Source organism: Zosterops lateralis (genome assembly GCF_965231275.1).
Source record: "Zosterops lateralis genome assembly, chromosome: 19".
NCBI lineage: Eukaryota > Metazoa > Chordata > Aves > Passeriformes > Zosteropidae > Zosterops > Zosterops lateralis.
The window spans coordinates 3,261,193-3,276,191 of NC_139779.1; the positions used below are offsets into that span (position 1 = coordinate 3,261,193).

Below are 14,999 nucleotides of genomic sequence, written 5' to 3' on the forward strand. Positions count from 1 at the left end.
CAGTGCAGAGGGTAAAGTGACCTTCCATCCCCACATGCCTCTTATTTCATGCTGCCTTATTGGAAACAGCTTCCCAACACCAGCAGGACAGACAAGACAAACTGTAAGAGCCAAGGGGTGCTCTGGTTTTTTTATTTCCTCCCCCCGCCTCCCTTTTTTTTTTTTTTTTTTTGGACTAGCAGAGACCATCAAGAGCAGTTGCACAGAACAGAAAAATGCACTGGAGCCTCTTGCCTAGGCTGGACTCAATGCTTGGTGCTCTCAGAGTACAGCAGGCAATCCTGATGTGAATAATACGTGCATGTTCAGGGGTAATGCTCTGCACGAGGCTCTGTGCTCTGAATGCCTTTACTCCCTGCACAATCACAGCTAGATTGGATGCCAGAACTCATTTACAGCTTCAGCTGTAAAACTGAACCCAGCAAACCCTCCCTAGAAGCAGATTAAGTCCCCAGTGTAATAATAAAGCAGTGCAAGGCAGAGGAGGAACCTAAAGCACAGAAACCACAGCGTTTGAGAGGCTCCCATCCAACGGGAGGGGCTCTGCCAAAGCCTGAGTTTTCCTAATCCCCTGCACTGATGATGCATCAAACACAATGCCTTGCTGAGTGAGGCACAGACAGACATGCAACCACAGTCTGTCTGTCTGTCTGTCTGTCTGACAGCCTCAGCTACTTCAGGACACCCCTCAAAGGTTCTGGTGTCGCTGAGTCACTGCAGCTCAGGAGGGTTTTGCTCTACGCCGTCCTCCGAGCTGGTGACCAGCCCTTGGCCAGGCTGAGCTCAGCCCTGAAACCTCCAGGAGCTTCCACATCACCACCTTCTTCCACCAAACTCCTCTCCCATTTTAGCTGGAGCACCTGGAAGGACCCAGCACCCACCAGGCTTGGCTGCTGCTCACGGAGGACTCGCTTCCCCCCGGCCAGGGGGAGAACTGTTTGTTTTTCCTGTCTCTCAGTTCTAATCTCTTCCTCATTGAGGTCAGGTCACGCAGACTTCCCAAACACATCCCAGCATAGCAGCCACGGTGCTGTGGGGTTTGATTTCAAAGGATAAGGTGCAGGGAGAGCTGAGCCCCCCACCCTGCCTTGCCAGTGCCTCCCGGAAAGCCGCCGGCTGCTCCGCGTTCCCCGGGGAGCGCCGCTCACACTTCGGTCAAAACAAAGCAAAAATGACAAATTAGGTTAGAGGATTGATGCAATTTCTGATGGCCATTTTTCTTCTCTCCAGACTTGGCTCAGGTCCCGCTGTTTTAAATTTAGTGACTTTAGCTGCCTTCTCCCCTGTGGTCCTGTAACTCAACACTCGCGCTTTATACAATCCATTAGGGCTGAGAAGTGGCAGCTCACAAAGACACAGGCATTAACATGTGGAGAAGCACAAGGCCCCTGTTAAAAGGATTTTCAGCATTGTGGGGCACACAAAAGGCCAGGTATTTATACTGGCCCAGGCAGCATATTCCATAAGAATACAGAGTTTCAAAAATACAAATATTTGTATGCATTAAAAGGCATTTTAATAAGATTGGTGCTCCTTTACCACTGGGCTGGTTCTCTTTAGCATCAAGTTGCACAGATCCAGCACAATCAATCTTCAGGAACCCATTTTACCCTTCTACATCTGATCCATGGCACAGTGAGTTCAGGACTGTGTATTAAGTTTAATGTGCTGCAGATCAGAGCTGCAGTTGTCTTAAAAATAAAAAAGACCTTTTGGAGAGAAGTGACTTCTGTGCTCATGGATGAGGACACTCAGATGAGAACTTCACTCAAATCTGAGAGCTGTTTCATCTGGAGTTTACTTGGTATGTGCCTAGCAATAAAGTTAAAAGGGAGGCAACTAAGCTGAGGTATTAAGAGTGTGCTGTGAACAGCTGAATAAATGGGGGGTTTTATTTATCACATAAAATTCAAGTGTAACCACACAGAAGGTTTTCATACGATAAATTCTCACTGAGACAGCGTTTCAAACAGTGATTATGGGCCACATCATAATGTGATTTATCAGTAACTGCTCCTTAATGCAAAACTCCTGAGCACCCCGAGACAAGAGAGGGGGATGAAACTCTCAGGAGAGCTGTGAAAGCTCCCAGCTCCCAGGATAGCTGCTGCTGCATCCCACCCTGCTGAGGCAGGAGCTGCAGCTCAAATCTCCAACCCACACAGTCCCTGCCAGGCCACAGAGCTTATTTCAGGGTGATGACCTTATCAGAGATGAATGAAACGTTCGAGGTATTTCAGAGTGACACATGACACGCACACCACTGCTCACAAGTCCCACCAGCACGGTCACATGCAGCACCAAAAGCAGCAGCTACAACTGGCACAGCCCTGCCCCAGAGGAGTTTTTTTTTCTTGGGGCATTGCCATGTGAAGCTCAGCCTGGCCACAGGCAAGCAGGGAAGAGCTCAAAGTGTCTTCCCCAAAGAAGTGAATTTTTTGTTTCAGATGCAGAGATGAAAGTTTGGATGTCCACCCTGAATCCATCAGCAAGGGGCTCAATTTCTGTCTCATCTGCCACTTCTTTTATGCTGCTCAACTTTAAGTGACTTGTCAGGAAGATGTTTTAATACCCCCCCAACATTTAAATGTGAATTTCCCCTCCTGACTGAGCTATTTTTGCACAGAAAAGCATTTTTTAGACTGTGAAGGTAGAATTTACTTCTCACACATGCCCTCGTAACAGAGCTTATTGTTATTTTGAGGCAAATTTCTCAGTACCTGGAGGCCCCATGGATGAAAAATAGGTTCTCCCCACAGCATGAGTCATATCTAAAGTCAGATATTCAAAGTCTTTTAAAGATGCCCAACCCAGAACTTTCTGCACTTGGCAAACAACACACAGTGATCATCACATTGTTTTATGGGATGACCTGAATAAACTGTGCATGTTGGTGACTTACTTTGCAAATTTTATGCAGAACTGAGTGAAATACTTCCTGGTGGAGGCCAGGTTGTCACGGATGATGGGGACATTCTGCTTGATGTGGAGGATCACTGAGGTGACATAAGGACTCTGGTCACCAACGTGTTCCACATTCTGCCACTGCATCTGCACACAGGGAAAAAAAAAACCAAAACAATTCAAAATGACTGTTTAATGCATTAAGATTCAAGAAATAGGTAAGGGAAATTGTACAAACTTCCTGCCAGGGGATTTCCAAGGCATCATTTGGAGAATGCCTCTGCAATTCACCACCAAGGTCAAGTTCTTCATCATTAAAGTGATTGGACAAAACCCTTCCAACAAGAAGACACAAAGAAAAGCCAGAGCAGCCCCTTTGGCACCAGAGCAGAGACTGTGACCAGTAACCCACACAAATGGGGACCACTAGGATTAAAAAAGCCTTTGGAGCACACCAGGCTGCTTTAATATTTAACAGTTTCCAATTTGCTGGGATGAAGTGCCCATATAAATCCTGATTACAGGCATTTGAGAAAATATCTGCAAGCTTGCAAAGTCTGGATTCCTGTATGGCAGCCAAGGCTTTAATACTGGTGAGACTGATGACAGATAGATGGAAGAGGTAAAAAGTCTTAAAGTCCAAAGCACTCCACACCAGTGTAGCTCAATGAAAACACTGCTGGTGTACAAGCCAGGATGCCCAAGCCCAGCTCTTCCAAATGCATGTAAAAAGTACAAAACAAGAAGAGTTACTCAACCTCTCATTTTGTTTTCATTTATTCTCAGCAGAACTGCAAGAGAACAGCCCCTGTGAGCCAGATGTGTGGCTCCCTTGACTTTCTCTGAGCCTGGTCTGCAGTACACAGGGTACTCCCAATTTAAGGCAAGTGGAAAAAACAAAAGGGAGGTGATTTGGTCTGGCCTGGCCTCGTGTATCTACCAGAGTCTCACTGAGGAACATCCAGAAAAGCACACTCAGTTCTGCTGCTGCTCAGAACTCTGCAGTGTTCTCCCAATAACTCTTTGGAGATCTGTTCCTCATGCTGGAGGATGAGACAGGAGGAAAACTCATAGGAAATCAGGAGAGGAAACTGGGCACATATGGAAGATGAGCTTTTTTCCTTTGAGGAGCTGTTTGTCCTCAAACTTGTTTTCCCAGGCTCTGGATTTTGCATATAAAGTTTTTTATTCCCGGTTTTAATTTTATTTAATATGGCTACTTTGCCCCCTGCAACTCAGCTGACTCAATTCCATCCAAACAACGCAGCCTAAGTGACTTAGGGGGAAAGAGAAGCCAAATTCTTTGCAAAACCACAGTGTCTGAGTCTACACATGTCCCATTAAAGCTGTCTTAATTTAAACCAAACAAAGCAACCCCCAGCCTGCTGGTCTCACATCAGCTGGGTGGCTGAAGGGATATCTCCCTCCTCACCTGCCCCACAGGTTTTTACAGAGTCACAGAAGTTGGAAGGGATACACAAAGAGCATCAGCTTAAACTCCTGGTCCTGCACAGACACCCCAACAATTCCACACTGTGTCTGGGAGTGTTGTCCAAACATCCCTTGGGGCTGTGACCTGCTCCGTGCTCCACCATCCTCTGGGGAAAAATCTCTTCCTAATATCCAACCTAAACTTCTCCAGATGCAGCTCCAGCCATTCCCTCAAGTCCTGTCACTGCTCACCTGCTTTTCTACTCCCCATGGTATTGATCACATCCAAACAAAACTCTCTGTGCCTTTATCCCTGATGGATTCGCACATTTTTCTTCTTGACAGAGCAATCCTCACCCAACACACCATCCCCACAGAGTAGGAATGGCCAGAAAGTGGGAAGGGACTGCTGAGCTGAATTATTGCACCAAACAATGAAAACAGTAGCTTTTTTCATTTTGTTGGTCATCATTCCAAAAGCAATACTTTACAAGCAAATCTTTAAAGCATGAACAGTAAAAATAGCCCTTTTGTGTGTGTGTGTGTGCATGTGGGTGTGTTTCACAAAAAAAAAAAAAAAAAACAACCAAAAAACACCCAGTAGCTGCAGAGAAAGGAATAGCACACATACTGAAAAGTCATCAAAAGAAATATGAGCCCAACTCTGCTGGTAAAGCTTTGTTCCTGTCCTTTTAAATTTATTCTTCTTTTTCCCTTGTCCTGTGTTTTTCTTGGGATATCCACATAGTTGACACACACAAGCTGGAAAGGAGTCTGAGGAAGGGGATTTCACTGAAAGGGAGAAGCCCAAAGGCACCTGCAGGATGGGAGGACACGGGGTGTCTGCAAGGCTTGGGAGAGCTGCTGCTACCTCCTGCTTCTCACAACAAAACACAGGGTTTGGGTTAAAACAGGCAGCAGGAAAGAGAAACTCTGAGCAAAACTGGGGTGGTTGAGCATTTCAGGGGCTCAAGAGTGGCATCGGTGCCACCAGGTCCCTCCTCTGTGTCAAAGGGGCTGCTTTGTGACTGGGCAGAGGATGAATGAACCTTCAAATCTCCCTGTTCCCAGCAAATCCCACTGCCAGCTTCTCCCTGCAGGCTCCAGACTGGGCAGCTGCTGCCTGGACCTGCAGGAAGGGCTGGGAGGGGAAGGGGAGCTGAGAGCACTGCTGGCCCCACATTTGGGGACACGAGCTGGGCTCTGCACTGTCACACCCTGCACGGTGTTCCACAGGGTTTAAACACCCTCCTGAGGGCTTTTAATTAGCAGCTGGCAGCTCTGATTGCTCTGCTCTCAGGGTTTTTCTGTGTGTGGAGTGGAGGAATGATTAAAGCCTTGCTTTGTCCACTCGGCTGTGAGGACACTGGGAACTGCAGCTGTGCCAAAAGGTTTTAGGAAAATGTAAAAAGCCAGCAAGAGATCGATGTGAGGCTCTAAAATGTCCCCCAGCCCCACTTAGAGGCACAGTTTTACACATAAATCGATGCTTAATTCGGCATGTAAATCAAGCCTTAGCCAGTGCAATCCATAAACTTTAATTGGGGCGAAAATATCCCGTGCAGATTAGCAGCTCCCTCATCCCAGAGATTAAAAGGAAGCACACCAGGCAATGTGAGTGCCTGCTACAGATCACTACAAACACATTAACAGCTCTCTGTTATCCAAAATATCACGACAGGGGGTTTAGGGCAAATTCTCCCCCCACCCACATCTCAGCTCCCCATCCCACAGCCACATTTAATCATCCTACACCTGCTGTAAAGTCTGAGTGAGGATTAGCACCTACAAATTTTGTAATGTGGGGCCTTCTCAGCAGTTACCATTTCTTTCAGAACACACAAAGTAAAGACTCATGGAAACCAAGCAGCATTCCCAGCTGAAAGCAATATTCCTGATGCTGTTTTCTGTGTTAAATCTCTGGACGTGGCCTGCAGCCAAAGTGGATTGAGAGGTTTAAGCATTTCATAATTTACCTCTATAGTTCCTGAATATTTTTGCAAAGAAAAAAACCCCAAAGCCAGACTTCAACAAAGGACTGGGAATGTTCAATCCTGGAGGACACCAGAGTGAAGTAAATGAAAAGAAGCTAAACAAAGGAAGAGCCCTAATGGAGTATGGACCTTGAGAGAGCAAAATTGGAATGGATCAGCCATACAATCTTTATTTCTTTAATACAGGCTGAAATTTTACGTTTCCAAATACTAACTCTGTGTTTAAATAATTACATGCATTTCTTATTCAAGGGTCAGAGTAATAATCCAGCCCTGAAGGAAAGGGAGGAGGAGGAGAGTGAGGGAAAAAAAAAACCTCTCGCACCAAATCCAGGTCTAATAAAAATCACATAAAAGCGACTCTGTCTGATGCAAACAGTGGAGTGTGTGCACAAGTGACAAGTATTTATTTAGCTAATTTCATAACACTTAAACTTGTTTATATATCATCAGTCCCATCACATGTGCTGCATTTTACCAGTGTTCCAAAGACAAAAATAAATGGCCTACCAGCTGCTGCTTTCTCAAGGTTGTGGTTTACTTGGGTATAAACAGCCAGAGCAAAGTGATTCAAATATTACTGTACTCTGCAGGCTCAGGAGATCTGAGGGGCTGCCACAGCACACAGGCAACACCTGAAGTGCTGAGCCCTTCCTAGTGGTGTTATTTGACTGGGCAAAAAAATCCTCTTTCCATTTGGAACCTGTACAAGCTCTATTACCAGCTGCATTCCACTTCAAATATTAGTTGGGGGTGGTTACAGCTGGAATACATCATAAAGCAGAAAGCTATTAAAATTCATGGCAGCCAGACAGTGTGTTGATCCTACAAAAATGGAGCTCTATGTTTAATATTTCTAATTAAAAGAAAAAAAAAGTAGTTCAATCCACTTTTGTTGTCTTCACCTCTGTCTAAAGCAAGTCTGGGTTTTCACAATACTTTGGCAAGGAAACACAGCTCTGCATTTCAAACATATAAAAGCCAGCAGTGTAAGTGCAACAAAATCCTTAAGCTCCAGTCCTAGGGGCCTCTCCAGGAATGGCTCCATATGTCCTTGAGAGGATCACAGAAGCAATAAGGCTCAATCTCAATTCCACATCACCTCCATTTGAGCAGCTCCATTTAAAGAGCCCCAAACAAGCAGGCTAGTAAAAGTCCCTGCCAAAGAAGACAAAGGGGAGTGAAAAATGTGGAGGTGTATTTGAAATTTCACACTGACAAAAGTTTTTCCAATTTTAAATGCTCTCACTGGCATTGGGAGTGGAAAGAGAAAGCCTGGAGTACTTATTGAATGTATTTCATTGTCTGTAAGTTTTAATGTGGTGCAAAAAGCCTGAAAGCTCTAATCTGAATAATAGGAGGGTTTGGAGTGAGGGATGTATTTACAAATGCAGCAATTGCTGTTCTAAAAAGTAAGGAAAAAAATCAGAGTAAAAGAATATATCAAAATGTGCAATCAAAGCACACAAGAACTCCACATGGATCTTAAGATGACCTCCTCCTGAAAATCCACCCCTACCTTGCTCATAGCAGTCAGGGCAGGGTCACAGGCTGCATCCAGGTCCTGCACTAACAGCTGGATGCTGTTGGAGATCACACTGCAAAAGAGGGAAAAAAAAGAAAAAAAAAAAAAGGATCAAGCATGAGTTTTAGAATCACACTGAGTAAGAGTGCCAGAAGTGGAGTGTTTGACTGTGAGAGGAGGAAAATCCTCCCCTGGCTGACAGCAGCACTATGATGTGAATGCACACAGCTACAACTTGTACTGAGGAGGAGCTGGGAAATTCTGCAGGGAGCTGCACAATGGGCTCCAGTGGAGAGAGGATGTTTTTACAATTGACCTTTCTCTGTTTTAACACAAATAAGGGGTTGGGGATCAAAGGTGGCAGATGAAGAGGAGAAATCCCCAAGCATTGAGCCCAGACTGGGATTCAGCTTCAAATTTAATCCAGTCTGTGTAACACCAACATTTTTTATCATCTCTCCATTTATTCACAGCCAATATTCTACTGCTCAGAGGAACTTGCAGAGAGGATTTACAAAATGACATCTGCATGAGTTGTGTGTCTCCCATGTGTGAAGATGAAGGCAGATGTCTTATTTACTCTATGTCTAGGACTGCTGCCATCCATTGTTTGAGTTCCTGAGACATATACCAGACTAAAGGACACATTAGTCAAACATATTTCCCTCCCCCTTTTTTATTTTTTTATAACAGCATGATATTGCTTAGAGACATATTTAAGGCCATCATATTATGATGAGCATAAAGGTGCAGCTGATCCTAAAACAACTAAGAAACTCAAACAACAGCTAAGAAACAGCTCAGACCCCCCTCAGGAGCACAGACCCAGCACTCCCACTGCAGACAGCTTCTGCTAGAAGCAATGAACAAAACTGATTCTGTTTCACTAAGCACAGTTTTTAAAAACAGTGTCAGCTTTAAATCTGCCACAGATGCGTGTTTACAACCTCACGATTATATTTGTTAAGAAGTGGATTTTACTTTTTTCTCTTTCTCATGATGGTAGCACAGATGAGAATCACAGGACTGTGGGAGATCTGAGCAAGGCTTCCTCAAACCATCTTTCCTTCCTCTCATTGTCTTTGTGGAGTTTTGGATTCAACTCTGGGGTTCACTGTTCAGAAGAGTGTCCACCTTATCACTGAGATATGGTGTCAGACTTAATTCTGACCTGGGTTTTGTTCTTCACCATGACCCAGAAAGGTTGCCTGTTCTCCTTCCTACAGCTCCAGCACATGAAGTCTGGAACAGGATGCAAAGTAAAAGACTTCCTTCAAAGCAATTAATTTGTTTGTAAAGGCAAACTCATCCAAAATTAGTCGGAAAATTTACTATGGGAGATGAAGTGACTACAGGCTTCAAGTTACACGATCTAAAACTTGCATTGGGATAAAAAAAGCCCGTGACTGTTTCTGCTGGTGCCTCTGCTCCTGCTGGGCACTACAGAATCCACTCCCTGGGGGATCCCACCAGGCCAAGGGAGGCAGACTGAAATACTGAAATAACCACCCCAGGGCACAGCTGACTCCTGCAGGGCACCTGCTGCCACTGACTGCAGGGAAGAGCTGTGGTTCAGCACCAAAGACAAACACAAAGCTCTGGACTGGATGGAAAGTGACCCCACCACTTGTGTGTCCACACTCAGGAGTCTGTCAGAAGCTGGGTGGATCACCAAGTGTAGGCTCTCCCACCTGAAAGCCACAAAGTTTGCAAACAGGAGAGAAACTCATTTGCCTGCATTTCTAAATAAACACCTGCTGTGGAGAGATGCTGCTGCTGCAGCAGGAAATGTGTTGGGAACACAAAGGATCATGACATGCTGAGAGGGTTTGGAGCCTGGTTCTGCAGGGAGACACGTAAAATCCTCACCCCAGGCAGCAGTGGGTGACTCCCCACACAGTCCCTGACATGCACAGAAGGGATGAATCAGGAAGCTGAGGCCACAAAGGAGCAGCACAGCAACTACAGTGAGCCCAGCATTGAGGGGTTCTCTGAATGCTGCCCATAATCTCACAAAACAGATCAACAGGGAAAAGATGGATTTCTGGATTGACATTACAGTAATTTTTCTTCTGTTGAACATCAACAAGAAGTCCCCATAATTTCTCCCACTTTCCCTAAAGAAAAGTTTCCCTTTAAAGGAGTATCCCTGCTTTGCCACCCTCCTTTCCTACACATCTGGGGAGGTTCTGCACTTGCCTTTCTCTGGAAGAAGAAACACTTTCCAGGGTGCATAAAACAGCGTTTTATCACTTATTTTATGACTGTGCCTAACAAGACATCAAATCCCAGAAGAAACAACTTGTTTGATGTTGAATGAGCCAACACCAGCGAGGTTTATAGCTCTGACTTACACTGACAGAAGGCTGGACAAAGCCCTCAGCTGGAACAGAATGAAAGTCAATTAAAAGCCTTTGTTACAAGACATATCAGCCCTGTCAGTTGGACTTTAAACCTGTCCAAAGCAGCAAATGTGAGCTGTACATTAAATAACTTCCAAAACACTTCAGATGGGCTGTCTGGGACCAACCACCTCGTGAGGCAGCCACTGTGGGAATCAAGGTTGCTGATTCCTGCTGGCAAAACTCACCCTCCACTTGTCCATGTTAAGAAAACCCCACCCTATGGCACATTTTATTTCTCCTTCCCTGCTATACCCTGCTTGCTTTGGCTGAGTGGGCACAACAAACCTGAATTTCAGGCAGGGATTCACTCTTAAAAAGGTCTGAGAAGAGGCTGAAGGGAAGGGAGTCTCTGCAGCCTGGAATGGAGCCTGAGACCATGTGAAAGAGCTGGATGGAAATTCAGTGGGATCCTGCCCACTGCAGCAAGAGAGGAGGAAGCACAGGAAGGAAGTCTTGAAAAAAAAAAATCTTATTGCTATCTGGGCTGAATCTTAGTTTTAGGGAGAGGGAGAGCTGGTGACAGGGATTATTTTCTCAGTCTTGCCAAGATATTCTTTTGTCTGATATGAGGCAAAACAACTTTTGCCTCAATTTTCTTGTCTCGAAAAAATACATTCAATCTGTCTGTCAGGGGTGGAGAGGAAAGGATGTTAGAGCAGAATATTTTTAGCACCGCTACATGAAAAGTTATTTTAATGAATGATAATCTTCTCTCAATTATAATCCCCAAATATAAGATTGGATCAGTCTTTTATGTCATCTGAAATGGGGTTTGATCATACTGACAAGGCTGCTGATTACCAGGGGGAAGTTAAAGCAGGAAGGAATGTACTGAAATAGCTTCCCTTCTTGAAATGTAACAGCCACCTCGCAGAGCTGCCAAGATGCAAATGATGTTTCAAATGGAAACTCACTATTTCCTTTCCCTTTTCCAGTGCTCTTGTTCCTTTGGCTTGGCCATGGGGAGCAGCTCAAGCCTGTGCTAGTGCTGCTCTTGGAGCAGCCAGAGGATCCCATTCCCTGAGCAGGGAAATGCCTGTGCCTGGGCTGTGGACCCTGGGACACCCTGGGATCTCAGGATTGTTTTTCCTCCAGCACCATCTGCCTGACAAAAGGGGATGTTTGGTGAATTGTGAGAGAAGGAATGTGCTGGACATACACACTGAAGGTGTCCATCTCTCCTGTCAGGTTGATCCTCTCCATTAGGCTTGCATCCACTTTTTCTTTGAGCTTCTCTTCCAACTGTTGGGAAACAAAACAAGCAACAGGGAGATCAGGTTTCAAACTCAAAATAATCGTTCTTGAAAACTTACGGCCTGGAAAGGTCAGCTTCTTCAAACTTAATCTGGGACCAAACTATATCCAAAAACTCATCCAGTGACACTGGAAATCTTTCCTTCTTGGCATCCCAGACCCTGCTGATCTGCCAGGATGGGCCATGGTGGCTCCACGTCCTCAAAGAATTAAAGCCCCAAGGTCAAATATGTAACTCTAGTATGACATGCTACCGTACTAGCTTAACACTGTGGCATCTGTCCTGCTAATAAAGATGTTTCTCAACACTCTGCCTGTGCCCAAACTGCAGAGGATTGCCAGACCTAGTGGTGGAGAGGCCCTGGATAGAGCCAAACATCACAGCTCATTCCTGACCCATGGCATTTTGGAAGCACCTGAATGTAACGAGCGGCGTGGCTGCAAATCACATCAGCATAAATTCCTCCTCTCTCCACACTCCAAACTGCCTCAATATTTCATGCAAGTATTTTCCCAAAAGCATTTTGAATTATTGTTGTGCTTGTTTTTATGGAGGGGAGATGATGAAGGGAGAATCTTTTTTTAAAAAATGAATTTGGCCCCCAATCCAAAACAAATTACCCGACAAGTAGGAAAGGATTGAACCCAAAACTGATGCTGCAAAGCAGGATTACAAGCAAATTACTTTTCTCAGGTAGAAATAACAAAATCAATACTTTTTTTTCTTTGAAATACAGATTGAATAATGTAGAGCTCAGTTATCAATGGATTTTTTATGAGTTTTGGCTGTCCCAGTCTCCACAGAAACACAGAAGAGGGGCTGGTGCCCCCTCAGAGGAAAACTCACCTGCTGGGTGGTGGCCAGGCAATACTCTGCAGTGCTCAGGATGCTGCAAATGAGGCACAGTTCTTCTAAAGTAAACTTTGCCACTTCAGAGCCTTCCTTTTCTTTCAGCAAACTTGTGATGGTGAGCCCACCACTGCTGCTGGTTGTCCTGGAAAAAAAAAATACCCTCAGATAAAATCTGTGAGGATTTTGAGTGTACAGACACTCAAGGTGCAAAATTCCTGCTGCATTTTAATGCCATAAAAAGGCTTTATGACCACAACCCAACACCCTGTGCAACACAGGACATCAAACCCACAACTGCTATTTTGGTGAAGGAATTCCTTTTACAAAGAGCTTTGCACCAGGTCTTCAAGCAAAGGACAACTCCCTCACTGACAAGAAAATAGATTAGGATGCAAGTGGAACACAGCCTTCCCCAGGTAGCTTCACCTTCACTGCCAGTTATCCAAAATCTAATTAAAGATTACAGAAGAATCTCAGAACTATCAGGAAACTTGTCATATTTATCTCTGCAGCACTAAACAGCTGTCCACATGCATCTGAGACTCTGGCAACCTGTTTTAAAAGCTGATGGTATCAACAAAGTAAATTATAGAAGATGTGCCTTCCACTCCACTGTCTTCCAGTGAGCAAAGTTCATGTATCAACAAAGAAAGACTCAGAGCAGTTTAGAGGCAGGAAATTCCCTACCTCTCAACTCTTTATAATCCAAATCCATTAAAAAAAATAGGACAGTGATATTTATCTTGGACAGCAAAAATGGAGCACTCAAAAAAAAAAAAAGTGGATAAAGAATGCAACTGATGGAGAACACACATTAAATTTATCTTTCCACTTTGTCTGGATGGAACCCTCTCTCCCCTCCATTTGTGAAAGACTTTACTGGTCTCAGAAAGTCATTCTGCTGCTCCCAGTTTTACAAAAGAAAAAAACTGAAGATGTTACACAGCAAATAAAATTATCTGCAGTGGAGTTTTGGCAACATCTCAGGAGCACCTTTAGCCTGTACACTGATACATACTGGTGCAAACTCATTATGATTTCCTTTCCTTTCACTGCATTTACATCTACAGATCTTATTTATACAGAGATAAAATGTTCCAGAGCAGAGGGAGGTACAGGGAAGCACTTTAGCATCTCACAGATAAACCACCATCATTATAAATTACCATATAGATGATGCTGGGCTAAGGCAGCTGAGAATCCCAGTGTGAGCTGGTTACCCAAGTAGCAATTCTGAAAGCCAAGCCTCTCTGAAGACACTTGGGCTGCCATTTCAAAAAGAACTTCAAGAAACTGCAAATCTGGCTGCTAATCAAAGCCAAATATGAAGCTATTCTCCAGGGGCCCTTAAAAGAAAAACAATGTGTGACTGCCCATTTGCTCTCCTGCTTTTCTCCTCTGTGCAAGAAACTGAACTTGGGAGAAAACCATGAAGTAAATGGAGTGATCCTGCTGCTACCTGGGGTGTTTGACAGGGAAATGAGTGTCCACAAGGCTGAATTTATTAATTATCTTTACAAATGAATGTCTGCAGCACCGAGGAAGCCAAACTCACTTGGGCAGGTTTCCAGAGAGAATTTTCCAGGCGTATTCCCGCAGGTATTTCTGGAAGATGGTGGTCAGGGCAATCATGGGCTCCCCAGTGCTGAGCTGGGAGCACTGCACCATGCACTTCTTGTAGTACACAAAGAGGTCAGCACAGCTGGGCAGGACTGCTCCTCCTTCGTCCACGTTGGGCTTGGGGGGACCCTGAGCCTTGAAATCAGCCACAAACCTGTCAATCAGCTCGCCCAGATTCCTGATGTGGGGGACAAAAAAGATGTTTTGAGTCTGTTGAAGGGAGGAATTGAGAGTGAAAAAGAAGGAGTAGTGCTTACAGTGAGATGATGCTGTTATCAGCTGGGTGTTCCCAGCCCTTTCTTATCTCCACACTCCCAGCACAAAGCTCACACAATTGCCCAGCCCGAAGCTTTTGTGCTCCAGGAGTTTTAGTGGCAGCTTCAAATCTGTTCTCCAGCCACACATAAAAGCTCCCAGGTCTGCCAGGACTCTCTTCAGCACATTTGATGCAAGTGCATTAAGCCTGTGCTCAAGTTTCACTCCTGGCACCAGGAAAAGGAACAGTCAGGCTTCCCATCCCAGAGGCCTCTGGAGAAGACCTGGGGGATATGGATTTTGAAGGGATGTGCTCAGAATGGTGTGTGCCATTTGCCATTTCTTGGTCCCATTTGGATATCACCTGGTTCTGCACAACTTCACACATCCTTTTCAAGAAGTTTTATTTAGCATGAGCACAAAGTGCACTTCCTATTTAAGACTCTTTTTAAAAGCACAAAAAGCCTTCTTATAGTCCCCAGTGATTCATTACAGCCTGGTCCTTACTCAAATATTTCGGTCTTTAGGCAACAATAAACTTCACTCCATCCTTTCACCAGGACAAAAAGGCTTTTGAGCATGGCAGAGGGCCAGAGCCATCAACACAGAACCAGAGAATCTTCTAATCTTGGGGAGTTCCTCTGGTCCTGCTCCTCCAGAGACAGCACATCCGTGTCAGAGACCAAGCCCAGCTCAGCTCCATGGAATAACCTCTGCCAGATGAACTGAATTCCAGCAATAACCCTCCTCCCCCAGGC

At 44.9% G+C, this 14,999-nt stretch overlaps 1 protein-coding gene across 1 annotated transcript in view; it reads right to left on the minus strand.

Annotated features, from left to right (window-relative positions):
- VPS53 (VPS53 subunit of GARP complex) overlaps positions 1–14,999 on the minus strand; it is a 64,210-nt gene that overhangs the window by 9,302 nt on the left and 39,909 nt on the right. Inside the window, exons 14-18 of the mRNA XM_083875065.1 lie at positions 13,922–14,164; positions 12,361–12,508; positions 11,419–11,501; positions 7,849–7,927; positions 2,903–3,051 (exon numbers count right to left, since the gene is read on the minus strand). Of these exons, the coding sequence (XP_083731191.1) occupies positions 2,903–3,051; positions 7,849–7,927; positions 11,419–11,501; positions 12,361–12,508; positions 13,922–14,164 (702 nt within the window). The remainder of the gene's footprint in view (positions 1–2,902; positions 3,052–7,848; positions 7,928–11,418; positions 11,502–12,360; positions 12,509–13,921; positions 14,165–14,999) is intronic.